The 13,974-nt window shown below is 41.3% G+C and overlaps 1 protein-coding gene across 1 annotated transcript in view; it reads left to right on the top strand.

Moving 5' to 3' along the window:
- Nucleotides 1-13,974, top strand: part of EPAS1 (endothelial PAS domain protein 1) — a 141,104-nt gene that overhangs the window by 67,350 nt on the left and 59,780 nt on the right. Inside the window, exon 2 of the mRNA XM_038396641.2 lies at nucleotides 11,577-11,767. Coding sequence (XP_038252569.1) covers nucleotides 11,577-11,767 — 191 coding nt within the window. The remainder of the gene's footprint in view (nucleotides 1-11,576; nucleotides 11,768-13,974) is intronic.

A 13,974-nucleotide genomic window follows, 5' to 3' on the forward strand; every position in this document is an offset into this window, starting at 1 on the left:
ATAACATATTAGTGCTTCATACATGAGAGAGGATCTATCCCTTCTGCAATTTAAAAGTGTGTGGAAGATTACAAATCTGACTTCCCCAAAGAGTCGATCTGTTCATTTTGAAATCAACATGGCTGTGGAAGAGTCCTTACTCGTTGTTGTGCTAGTCTGGGTCATAGAGATTGTCATGGTGGCATGGGCTTCATGTACTATCAAAGTGCTTAGATTTATTTGGTGTGTTCCTAACTATCTCCCTATAAATCCTATTCCTTCTTTTCCACACATTGAAATTCCATTGTTAATCAAGCTCCAAACCATGGTGCTAGGCATCTTTTAGAAAGACTTAGACTTATGATTACAGCTAGAAAGCTGAAAAAAGCCTACCCCCATGTTCTGATCTCTGCACCCTACCCAAGACTTCAAGTATATCTCACGTCTGCCAGTTCAAATTCACTCCCATGCTTACCTGCAAGTAGAGACCAAAGGCCAAATTCAGACCTAGGATATGCAGGATCATCTCCATGAAAATCTTGTTCTAAATTAAACATTGAGGGTACAAACTGATAAGAAAAATCTGTGTAAATAGTGATGTGATTTAGCTTCCACCAATGTTTTGCCCCTCCCCTGCTGTCCCCCCTGCTCTGGAGGCGTGCCACTATGCGAGTAGCACAGCTTGACCCTGCCCACCTCCCAGGCTTTACAGTAAGCCAGTCCTGCTGCTCTGAGTGGCATGGTAAGGGGGTGGGGAGTCCTGGGGGGGCAGTCAGGGGACAGGGAGCGGGGGGGTTGGATAGGAGGTGGGGTCCCGGGGAAGTGGTTAGGGGTGGGGGGTTCCTGGGAGGGGGCAGTCAGGTGACAAGAAGTGGGGGGGGGGTTGGATGGGTCAGGGTTTTTGAAGGGGTCAGGGGGTGGGAAGTGGGAGCAGGTGGATGGCGGTGGGGACAGGCTGTTCGGGGGGCACAGCCTTCCCTACCCAGGCCTCCATACCGTTTTGCAACCCTGATGTGGCCCTCGGGCCAAAAAGTTTGCCCACCCCTGATATAAGGTAACATATACCCCTAATTCTCTTTCGCCCTCCTATTAGTGACTGATTTCCTGCAATACTCAAACTTCTATTCCCTCAATATACTAATTAACCCCCTTTGGTGTGGACCTTGCACTTGTTTTGCACTTCCATTGGATGCCAAATCAGTGCAACTTACACCACTTTACCACTTATATATGCATACACTTGTTTTCAAACCAGTTAACACCTGGTGTATAATTTAAACACTGTCATTTATGGCTAAGCTGAATTTGGCCACTTGAGTCTGCTTCAGCCTTTAGAACAGGGGTGGCCAAACTCACTGACCCTCCAAGCTGCATATGACAATCTTTAGAAGTTCAAGGGCCAGGGCATGTCTGCTGGAGCTCCAGCCCCATGGGGAGGTGCCTGCTGGGGCTCGGGGCTCCAGCCCTGCTCCTGCTGAAGTCCTAAGGCAAGACACCCCTCAGGGCAGAAGCCAGAGGTGATGTGGGGAGGGCACATGGGGTCATGTGCCCCACCGATTTTTGCCAAGGTTTGCTGGCCCCACTCGGTCACATGGTGCAGCCAGGCCCCCTCCCTGCACGGCAGCTGCTGGAGCCAGCAAGCTGGGAGCTGCAGCTGTGGGGAGAGCCACTGCAGGGGAAAGCCACTGCTTTTGCTGCTGCCTCTCCCCACAGAGCTAAAGCAGTGGCCCCTCCCTACAGCTCCCGGCTCTTTGCCGCTGCCTCTCCACGAGGAGCTAACACCGGGGAGCTGCAGGATGGGGCTGTTGAGGGTAAGGGGGAACATGCCTGGGGGGCATGACTCAAGCTGTTGGGGGAGATTGTGCTCCCCCACCCCCACTCTGAGCAGGCACCAGTCATCTCTGGCAGAAGCCCTTAGTTCCATCACCCTGCCGCGGGGCACAAGCCCCGAGCTCCCCCCACTCCAGCCTGGTGGGCAAAGAATGGGGAGAGTGGGGTAAGGGGGCTCTGCGAGCCTCACTTGAACTGTAAAAGAGCCACATGCAGCTCATGAGCTGCCATTTGGCCATCCCTGTGAAAATAAGGCATTAGTGAACGCCTTTCACCAGAGAAAGTCTTACCTTGGTTTTGCCTGGGACAATCTTGTCTACTTTAAATGGAGTTACTCTCTCAACTTCCATATTTTTGGCCTCAGTTCCTGATGAGTGAGTCAACTGCTGTTTATAATGCACATTTCATTTACAAGTTATCAACTTTCTTCATTTAAAGGGGCATTGTCAAAAGGACAATTTGATGCCCAGAGTGAAGGTTATTTTTGAACATTAGATGGATAGAGTTGTTACAAAACCCCATTATTAAAAACATTTTAATGAAATTTAAAAACAAAATAAGAATGACACCCACTTTTGTACATTTGTTAAATATTTGTCTGTTGCAAGACCCAAACGCATCACTGAGCGAGTATAGAACCAGAAAGTGAACATGACTAAATAGAAGAGAAACTGATCTGTTTATAAAAAGAAAAGGAGTACTTGTGGCACCTTAGAGACTAATAAATTTATTAGAGCATAAGCTTTCGTGAGCTACAGCTCACTTCATCGGATGCATTTGGTGGAAAAAACTTTTCTTTTCTTTTTGTGAATACAGACTAACACGGCTGCTACTCTGAAACCTGTGACCTATTTATAGTTTCAGGGCTAGATCCTATGCAATTTTACAGCACCTGAGTATCTGGCACTTATTGTCCAAACTGAGTGAAATGCAAAATGTAAACAAGTGGTAAAAAGTGCATTTAATTTTTAAAAAAATCATCAATAATGGAAGATTATATTAACTGCATATTTTCAAATTCTTGAGACTTTTATCCTAAAAATATTCCTTTAAATTCTTATTGTTCTAAATGAGGTCTAATCAGTTTGGTCAGCCATTCTGTGTGTACAGTAAATCATTTATATTTTATTTTATGTTATCTTTTCATAGCTATTCTTGTTCTACAAGTTAACATCTGAAGCTTTTACTGTAAACATTGAAGCCAGCATGAATTACTATAGATATTTTGTGTGACAGTTTAATTAACTGTGGATTCTTGACCTTTAATACATATCTGAGCTACAAGTGCTTAATAATGAGCCTTGAAATGTAAAGTAATATGCCTGTTACTTTATAAGGTTAAGAGGTTTACTTACACAGCAGTTTCAAACAAAATCCAGAGACACAAAACTAATTAAGTAAACTAAAGTAAGTCAGTCTGAAGCTATGTAATTCTAAACATTTTATAAATTCGCAGTACAGCAGATTTTGTATCAGTGAAAACTACCATAGCTAAATACCGATTTCAGCTCTTATGGGTACTAACCCTAGAGGCCCTGGGACTTCAGTGCTCTTGAACCTACAAAATCTAATTTTATTACAGGGTTATAACATTCTGCAGAACTAACCCTTTTTGACTAGGAGGCTATCCCTAAACATGTGCACACACACACATGCACGCACACACAAATTCACTCCTCTTCTGCAGCATAGGTGCTGGAAGTAGGGGTGCTGGGGATGCTGCTGCATCCCCTGGCTTGAAATAGTAATAACAACCCTCATACATGGTTTCTGCCTTCAGTACCCCCACTATAAAAATTGTTCCAGTAGCACTGCCATGCATTGTCCACACACATGGACTTGTGTAAAGACAGAAGATGATTAACTCTGGTGACACCATGAAGAGTCCATTAAACAAGCCTAAATCCACTAATGTCCATAGCAGAAGGAGCCATCTCTAAAGCTGATTGCCAGGATACTAGCTGCTAAACAGCCACAAAGAACTTTGAAGGGTAGATGTTCATGGAAAGGTTAAAGATTAGATATACTGACTGAGGACAGGTTTCAGAGTAGCAGCCGTGTTAGTCTGTATTCGCAAAAAGAAAAGGAGTACTTGTGGCACCTTAGAGACTAACAAATTTATTAGAGCATAAGCTTTCCTGAAGTGAGCTGTAGCTCAGGAAAGCTTATGCTCTAATAAATTTGTTAGTCTCTAAGGTGCCACAAGTACTCCTTTTCTTTTTGACTGAGGACAAGTATTCTTGATTGACATAAAGCCAGTTATTGGTGGGGTGGGACAAAAGAACAAATATAGATGCACCAAGCAGAAGTTCATATGTCATATGTTCATATGTCCAGCTCAAGAGTGGACTTTATTTAAATAAAGGGGGCCAGTCTCTATTCCATGCAACCTCTCCTGAAATCAGAGGGCTTGCATAGGTGCAGCCCAGGGCAGAATTTGCATGTCTAACACTACTTCAAACTAGTGAACACTTTACACCCGTGATAGACAAGAATTACTTACCTAGTGCAAGTTTCAGAGTAGCAGCCGTGTTAGTCTGTATTCTCAAAAAGAAAAGGAGTACTAGTGGCACCTGAGAGACTAACAAATTTATTAGAGCATAAGCTTTCGTGAGCTACAGCTCACTTCATCGGATGCATTTACATCCGATGAAGTGAGCTGTAGCTCACGAAAGCTTATGCTCTAATAAATTTGTTAGTCTCTAAGGTGCCACAAGTACTCCTTACCTAGTGCAAATGGATTCTAGTTTACCCCATGACTAAAAAGTTTGTCTTTTTTCCTACTGAACTTCTGAGTATATTTTAAGACAAAGACATATTTTAAAACAAAAATATGCATATTTTAAACATGCATATTTAAACATGCATATTTTAAAACAAAAATGCATGTACATTGCTTTGTTTTTCTGAAAGTAAGCAGCTATACACACAACTAAAATACTGGAATAAGGGTTACTTTTTAGGGCCAGGTTGTGATCCCCTTAACTCATCCTGACTCTGCAAACACTCCCACTGACTTCAGTGAGATTATTCTGATGCAAGGGGCAATTCGCCCTGAGAAAGGGGATCATTAATTCTGTTCAGGGCATAATTAAAATAATTGGAGCGCATCTGACTGGTGGAGTTATGCTCTTTGTTTGTTCTTGTCTGTGTGGTTGTGTAACCCACACAACTTCTGGCTGTGGTGTTCTGTCCCATCTAGTGGCACTGAGACCACTTAGAGAGAGTTAAGTGAGTCTATTCTACAGCCTTAGCTACCAGGCAGTTGGCTTTTAGCTCCTGCGGCAGAGGCTCATGCTTTAAACTCCAGAGGCCCCAGGTTCAATTCCACACACAGATGACCAGGATCTCTCGGTGTTACAAGTGGCTACTTGTCCAGGATTTCAACTGGGAAGTCTCTGAAGCTCAGGATGTGCTTCCTCAACTAGGAGAAGTATGACAGGTTTTGAATAGCAGCCATGTTAGTCTGTATTCGCAAAAAGAAAAGGAGTACTTGTGGCACCTTAGAGACTAACAAATTTGTTAGTCTCTAAGGTGCTACAAGTACTCCTTTTCTTTTTTAGGAGAAGTATGTAATCCACACACCTTCTGGGTGTGGTGGTCTGTCTCATCTAGTGGCACCGAGACCACTTAGAGAGAGAGAGAGAGAGAGAGATTAAAGAGTCTGCTCTACAGCCTTGGCTCATGCACTGAGCTCCAGAGATCCCATTTTGATTCCACCCGCCCCCAACTGGGGTCTGTCGGTGTTATAGTTGTCTTTGGGGCTGGTCTGTTGTTTGGGTTATTTTGGGGGGACCTGGGGAACTTTTGCTACTGAAAATTCATGTGATTTCATAAAGTACTCCTGAGTACTTTGTCTTCTTTGCCTTGCATACAATAGCAGTTTTCAGAATCTGAACTAAACATACTCAAGAGTGACTAAGGAATTGTGTAAACACCTTTTGGGAGGGTGGGAAAGGGAAGACAAGCTGCTTATATTCTGTGCTTTGAGAATCATCCATACATTCTCAACACTTCCTTTTCTTACAGGTCAAACTCTTTATTAACTGTGTTCATGCATGGATAAGCCCTTCTTCAGCCACTCCAGAGCATCATCAAACTAGCATGGGGAAATCCTGGCTTGGAACATTCTTTTTCTTCCACCCGAACAACCACCTCACCATTACCCCCTGAAAGGAGGCTGAGGTACTCTGGTGAGGAGGCAGTCAGGCCTGCTCCCTGATCTGGGTGTGATTTTCATTTTTTTCCTGCAGAAGTTTGGACTTTGACATTCCTTTCTTACTGTTTCATAGGGAGGAATCGTACTGCAATTACAACATGAGTATTTGGATGGGTGGGGACATGAGGGTCTAATCCTGCAAGGTGCCAGGCCCCCTTGAACCAATGGGCTTTGAGGGGATTCTCGGGAGGCACTTGGTGGCTGATAGGCTCTGTGTTTTTGTGTCGGTGGAAACACCATCACTGCACATTGTTCCTTGGATGTCTCACAGAGGTTTGTGTGAGCTAGATCCATGCTTTTGAGTCCCTGTTTACAGGAAACGACCTGCATTCAGGCCAAACAGCTCTTTCTTTTTCACCACAAATGCAGGTTGTAGCCTGACTAAAATTTGCTGTGAGGGAGTGATTCAGGAGTTTGCTAAGCCCTGCCTTCTCCCTGATCCCTCCTCTTACCACACTGACGTATGAATAAGATTCAGTGTAAACACTCTTTCATGGATTAGTACAGCCCAGTTGTTGTGTAGTTATGCTTCCAGTCTCCTGACATGGGTGAATCAAGCCCTAGCCTGGGTAAAATATTTCCCCACTGAAGTCAGTAGGTGTAACTGCAGCCAGCTTTGGCCTCCAGTGTGCAAATGAAAACATGAAAACACCACATATTAGTGAGGTCTCTGTTTTGCTTGACTGCCATTGCTTGTGCAGCCATAAGCAGGGGAAAACAAACAAACATGTACACCAGCAATTTTTGAAACCTCACAGCTAGGAGGAGCAAGCATTGAGTGACATTCTTTGAAAGAGTTGTCCCTGTCAGGCAAATAAACAAAAATGGGTAGATAGAGCTTTGTCATGTTTTTGGGATTCTCTGTGCCGTGAGAAATGGCTGCCATTGCACCAATGTGTGTGTGTGTGTGTGTTGCATGTCTGGTTTCAGTAATGATGGAGCTTCAGTGTGCTGTGTTAGGGAGAGAAAAGGGAAAAAACAGATATACATGGGGTGACCGGGGGGGGGCAGTATTTCAAGCAGAAGTGCTTGCATTCTGATACCTTATTTATTTATTTAAAAATATAATGATTGAGCAAATTAATTCTTTAAAAGGTAGAGAGCCTTCTTTTCTGCAGGATTCTTGAAGTAAAGAAGAACCATGGGTGCCGTATGTAATAAACTTTAACAATGTCAGCTACGAAAATAATGACTGTGATCAGAAACATTGTAGAAGGATAGTGTAATACAGTTTGAAACAATGACTCTCTAAGGACAGCGTAGGTTATTAAAAATCTTGGGCAACCAGTTAATGAAACCAGCTTGCCTCATTATTGCCACACTTCTATATTATATTTACTGAGGTTGACAAAACTAAATATTTTTCTTTGTGGCTTGAATGGCATCATGAAGTTGCCAGCCTTACACAACTCATTTTTTATTTGTGAATGGCAAATGTCTTGTCCTGTGTACATGCTCGGTTTAGAATTGAAATGAAATTTCAGTGGGGATGCTACTTCCTACAATTTTGGATGTTTTGTCTAATTTAGAACCAATTTGACAATTGCAGGCTCTACATTGAGAACGGAGCTCAAACATTTGTGGTTTGAGTTACATTCTCCAAGTCACAATTATAAGTTTTTGTAAATATTGCTGCATGGGGGTTTTCTGTTTTGTTTTTTTCTGTTTCTAATCTTTATTCCACTGGTGGACTTGCTCCTAGAGATGAATCATTTTGAGCATAGAATAGGCTTTCTTTACATAGAAATGGGGTTTTAAAAACGTAATTTCCCTGAGAAAACATTGGTGTAAAAATACACACATGGTTCTGCTTTTCCTGCGATCTGCAGAAGGAGGACAATAGAGGTAGCTGACTCTCCTGCACACAAACACTGCAGAAATCTGGGTGGAGAGACTGTGAATGAGCAGATAATATGACCGTTACTTATTAGATCACTATTAAATTACCTTCAATCCTCTTCTTGGCTCAGATGCCTTCTACTACGCCAGCTCAAAAACTAAAATATTTGTTGTGTGGGGAAAATGTTTCTGTTATATGGGCTTTCACTCTAGTTGCCGGGCCAGTCATAAAGACAAGAAAAAAGTATGTGAAAGGTCCGTTCCTTCTGACCTAAATGAACAAATGTATTTCTAACCATTATTTTAATTTTGCATCTTGTTTGATAGGTTGTGATTTTAAAAGTGTACTTGATTTTTGGGAGAAGAGTTGATGTTATCTTTTGCATCTGAAGAGTCTGTATTTATTTTATTGAGCTGTGTTGATTTAAAAAAAATATATTTATCTTATATTTATTTGATTGGTGCTATGGCCTTAAGGGTAAGATACTATACTAATTAACTTGTGTTTATTAAATTACCATAATCCCATGAAATGAAAACTCCAACCAGTCAAAGTAAAGTATCAGTGTCCTCTTTTGAGGGCCTGTTACTCACCTAAGCAATCCCTTTGAAGTATTGTCAAATTTCTATGTGACTGCTATTTCCATGTTTGCAGCATCTCCTAGATAACTTTCATAATAGTCTCTCTGCCAACATTTTAGAGTATATTTATCTGGGGAAAAAATCATGTACTAAGTTGACTGGAGGTCAGTCTCAGGGATTAAAAGGTGTGTTTCTGAGGCTCCTTATTCTGGCAACATGCCCATCAGCACACATTTACAACCTCACCCACCTAGGCTAGGGTTGCGAACTTTCTAATTGCAGAAAACCGAACACCCCTGCCCTGCCCTGCCCCCACCCTGAGGCCCTGTCTCTGCCCCGCCACTTCTCGGAGGCCGCACCCCTGCTCACTCCATCCCCCCCTCCCTCTGTCACTCGCTCACTTGCTCATTTTCACTGGGCTGGGGCAGGAGGCTGGGTTGTGGGAGGGGGTGAGGGCTCCACCTGGGAGTGTGGGCTGTTGGGTGGGTCTGGGGTAGGGAGTTAGGGCTCTGGGCTGAGGCAGGGGGTTGGGGTGTGTTGGGGGGTATGGGCTCTGGGCTGGGGACCAGAAATGAGAGGTTCAGGATGTGGGAGGGGACTCTGGGCTGGGGCAGGGGGTTGGGGTATGGGGGTTGGGTGCAGGAGGGAGTGTGAGGTGCGGGATCCAGAAGAGAGTTTGGGTGCAGGAGGGGGTTCTGAGCTGGGGCAGGGGGTTGGGGTGTGGGAGGGAGTTTGGGGTGTGGGCTCTGGGCGGCACTAACTTTAGGTTGGAGGAAGTCTGCAAGGCTCCCAGGAAGCAGCTGCATGTCCCTCCAGCTCCTAGGCAGAGGGGCAGACGGGGGCGATGGGAACTGCAGAGCTGTCACTCGGGGCAGTGCCTGCAGGCAGGGGCAGCGCACAGATCCCTCCTGGCTGCCCTTCTGCCTAGGAGACGGACAGGCTGGCCGCTTCCAGGAGCCGCACGGAGTTGCAGCCAAGATGACAAAGCCATCTGTGATTTTCCCTGATTACAAGCACTTCCAACCTGTCCAGCCACCCAACCTCTCCCACTCAAAATATGCTATAATCTGCCCCAGGTCACAAACATCTTCGTTCATAGCCTCAAAATGAGAGCCTGTGTGGGTGACACTAGAAATGGGATACATGCTAAAAAATTACAGCTTCTGAAACTGAGAGATTGACCTCTTACATGTCACATCTTGTTCTCATCCAAGCCAGGTCATTTAAAATGACTGCTATGTTATAGTTTTCTTACCAGGAAATGGAGCAATACATTTCACTGGACACTGTATAATGAACAGCTAAGGGGAAAGCCATCAGCTGTTCTAAATTGATGAAGTTCTACTAAAGTCAATGGGACTACACTGATTTATATCAACTGAAGATTTTTAAACACCTTTTAATTGTAAGCATTTTTTTAGATTGATGTCCATTTTGGATTTTCACAGTGGCATGACATTATTGGGGGATCTCAGACAATTATTTTATGACATTAGACATTGATATTCAAAAAGTTTGACTTTCTAGACTGATAAAACACAAATTGTCAGCATCATATGTCAAAATATACAAAGTAAATATCCTTAGATCAAGAAATCATACCTATTCATTTGTTAGTCCATTTCTAACAAGCCTAATTCAAAAGTCAAAATCACTGGATTTTTATGCTAATTAAATTCTCAAGCAGCTTTTTATTTTTTACTTTGCCTATTTGTAAATTTTGATTATTATAATGGAAATATTTTTTCTTTGCTTTGTATATGTACGGTGAAATCGACATTTACCAACATTTACTGGTAAAAATCTAATCCTTCCAAAGCTATTTATGAAGTACTGTATAGGAATTAATGAAGTTTTCCCTCAAGAAACTAGCCCACCCAAAACTTGTAACAAATATGCTTGTGTTTCTTGCTTCTTTAAACTTAGCATTGTGCTTTCTGGTGGATTAATTTTGTCCACTGCCCCTTGTAAAATCCCTTTGACCTTCGTTATTTCTTGTTCTCGCTGGAGTGTGGAGGAGACAGCTCTGTTGGTTGTGTTTATTTCACTGGAGGGACACACAGGAGAGAGAAGGAGACTCTACTGGAACAGATTTTGCCAAGAATTGGCTTTATTTCATGTTACAGTATTTTTCTAATTAATATATTTCATGGACAGTCTCTTTCATAGTAAAAAGAAATAAAATAAAAAGGATGCTTTTTCATGTGTAACATCAGATTTTGAACTGGGACATTTTGTGTAGACCAACAGAGCTTGATGGCATACTGCTTGCTTTTATTGAAATGCAAGGAATGGCCTTTCCAACTCACTGTATCTAGGAACAGCGCCACACTTTCTGAAATAGCTCCAGCTGTAAAACGGGTGCTGTGCACCTATCACCCTGGTGCACTGCTCTCTGCACTCTTGTTCTGGAAGGATTGGATCCTTTGTGAGAGATCTGTAGTCAGTAGTAAATTCACATTATTAAGGTGTCTTTTCTTAAATATATGTCCCATATCACAGCACTGTAAAAGTTCCTTGCACTGTAGGCAGAATTATCAGAACAGCTTTCCATGATAATACTGTATCATTCCATACATTATTTTATATAGTTATGGAAACGAAAAGATTGTGGATGTAATCCTTGCCCTTGTAAAGACAATGGGAGTTTTGCCATTAACTTTAAATGGAGTCAGTACGTCAATTTCTTGACGAGGCGTTTTGAAAGATATGTATGTCTCCAAAGACTGAAAATATCTGAATTCAGCTTGTTTGAAAAATCCAAACAATTTTTAAAACCTCCTGAAAACAGAGTCCTTTAGTGAATCAAATTTAAATTGAATGATGGCAGCACCCATGATTTAGGTATCTTTTAAGTCTTACTACTAAAGGCCACATTTTGCTCCCATTGAAGTCAATGGGAATTCAGTGGGAGCAAATGTTGACCTGAATAAAATATCAAATTTTTTTTATTGTGATGTCACTTTCCAGGGGCTTTTATAAAGAATCAAAATGGTATCACATCTATTATTTTAATGCAAATGGCCCAGCTGGCTCACTGCTGATAAGATTATACTCCTTGGCAGTTAATGTCTCTCTTAAGATATGAATTGCTTCTCAGGAGCTGTCTTTTTTGCTTACTTTATAGGAGCAGCTCAGAAAGGAGGAAGGAGAAATCAAGAGATGCAGCAAGGTGCAGAAGAAGCAAGGAGACTGAAGTATTCTATGAATTAGCCCATGAACTGCCCTTGCCCCACAATGTTAGTTCGCATCTGGACAAGGCATCCATAATGCGTCTGGCAATCAGTTTCTTACGCACTCACAAACTGTTGTCCTCAGGTAAGGCCCATATAAGAGAGAGGTCAACGTTAGTTGATATCACAATGGCAAAGGTATGCTAGTTATTTTCTAAATACAAGAGACTAAAGGCATAAATGGGATATCTCAACATGTGTTCTGAGAACTCAGACAAACATTAGAGCATAGCTTTTCATCAGGACAATGTGATTTTTTTTTAAGGGCTTAGAGAAAATTAAGCAAAATCAGTCATTATTTGTGCAAGGTATTAATTGTCAAAATAAGAACTGAAGCCAAATTCAATGACATTTCATATAGGTAGAAACTCATCTAAAAATGCCCAAGAAAATGGTTAATTAAAATCCAATTAAAAAGATTGCAGGCTTCAAGAATTTAATCCTAATTAAAATACCTAGATTATAAATTGCAGAAAATTTTCCATGCTGAGATAAGTAAACCCTGATTTGGCATGGAAAACACATTTGCATACTTGCATTTAGAAGGCAGCTCTGACATTGTGAATGTCCAAAAAACATTGTTTAAAAGGATTAATTGTACTATAGGCTGATAGTAGATAGATAACAGATGGTAGTAGATAGATGGTATTCTGGTAGATCTGAGGCACAATGTGCTAAAATAGCTAAAACCGCAATCTTAAAATATTTCACCTGGATGGAGAGATTCTGTTAAAATAGAAACCACCCACTTTTCTGATAGAGAGCTATATGGCGGCACACATGGTGAATGGGATCTTTCAGCATGTGTAAATTGTGGAATGTATTTCAAAAGTTTCTAATTACTGCTACCACTTCTGAGCGTACGCTGCTCTGGGAAGTGACTTTGGTGGGCATCTGTGGCCCCCACAACGTGCAAGATCAATGAAAGCAACTGTAATAGCAGTTTCCATTCTTCTTTGGTTCTGAATTGTGGCAAGGAATAACACCTGTATTTAGTTTTCTGACAGAAAAAATCAGGGATGTAAAATGGTGAAGAATGAATCCCTTGATGTTTGGAGGCATGCCATTACTCATAACCTACAATGGGATGTATAAGGAGTAATTACAACATCTGAAATCAAAGGGTCACTTAGTTCTTTGGACTAAACTCTGTAAGATCTAGGGATGGTAAAACTGTATGTTTGATTAAACTAAAAACAGACCTGAATCTTTGCATGTTCTTCAAAGTTAACCATGTCTTCAAGATTTGCGTGTCACTTCTTGATCTTTCTGGGTTGATTTTGATTCAATGACCTCTTAAACACTGAAACTACAACATTAACAATAAGTCATACAATGCCTGAGTTAAAAATGAAATAGTATGGGTGAAATCTTGTTCCCAAATAAGTCAATGACAAAACTCCCGTTGATTTCAATGGAGTCAAGATCTTACCGACAGTCTTTAAGTTGACGAATGGGATATACAGTAATACTTCAAAAAAAGCTATTAGAAAGCATCTTACTTTTTCTGTTACTTCCTGAGGGTCTATTTTATCATGGAGTGTAATAGCTAAGTCACATGCTAATTGTGGTTATTCAGCAGGTCACATCAGATTAAGTCAAATTCATGCACTTCTGTTTCCAGGTGATTATGGGGTGTGTGTGTGTTTACTGTGGTGCCTTTCCACTTCCTCAGAACTGATTTAAGAGTTTTTATTCTTGGCTCATAGAATGTAATTTTCTCACAATTACTATCTTTGCCTATTATAATGGGAAATAAAATAGAGGGATCTTCAGAAAACTGTTTTTGCTGAACAGAACTTGCATATCATCTGTGGTTTTGTCAGTAATATGCCATACTCAAACAAGTTGCATATAATAAACAAACTTTCTTCCTGTTAAAAACTCCATATGTCATGCCAACTAGTTACCAGTTAACCAATTTTAAAAATTGAAGACATTTTTTACATCTACAGATTGTGAGCTATTGATTGGGTAGAGTAGACTAGATTAGTGGGAAAACAAATTTCTTTTTTTCTCTAAGGACAACTAGACAGATAACAATGAGGAGTTCTTGTGGCACCTTAGAGACTAACAAATTTATATGGGCATAAGCTTTCATGGGCTAGAACCCACTTCATCAGATATCAATATTATATTAAAAGGATGTTTATGAAAGTTAAAATTAAGTAATTTATGATTTGTTGTTCTCATCATCACACAAGGACACCAGATTCATCTGGCAATTACTAAGGCAAAATGAACTCTTTCAAAAAGAAATTAATCTATATTTCTTGGCTGACTAAGAAGTAT

The sequence above is a fragment of the Dermochelys coriacea genome, chromosome 3, assembly GCF_009764565.3.
Source record: "Dermochelys coriacea isolate rDerCor1 chromosome 3, rDerCor1.pri.v4, whole genome shotgun sequence".
In the NCBI taxonomy this organism is placed as follows: Eukaryota; Metazoa; Chordata; order Testudines; family Dermochelyidae; genus Dermochelys; species Dermochelys coriacea.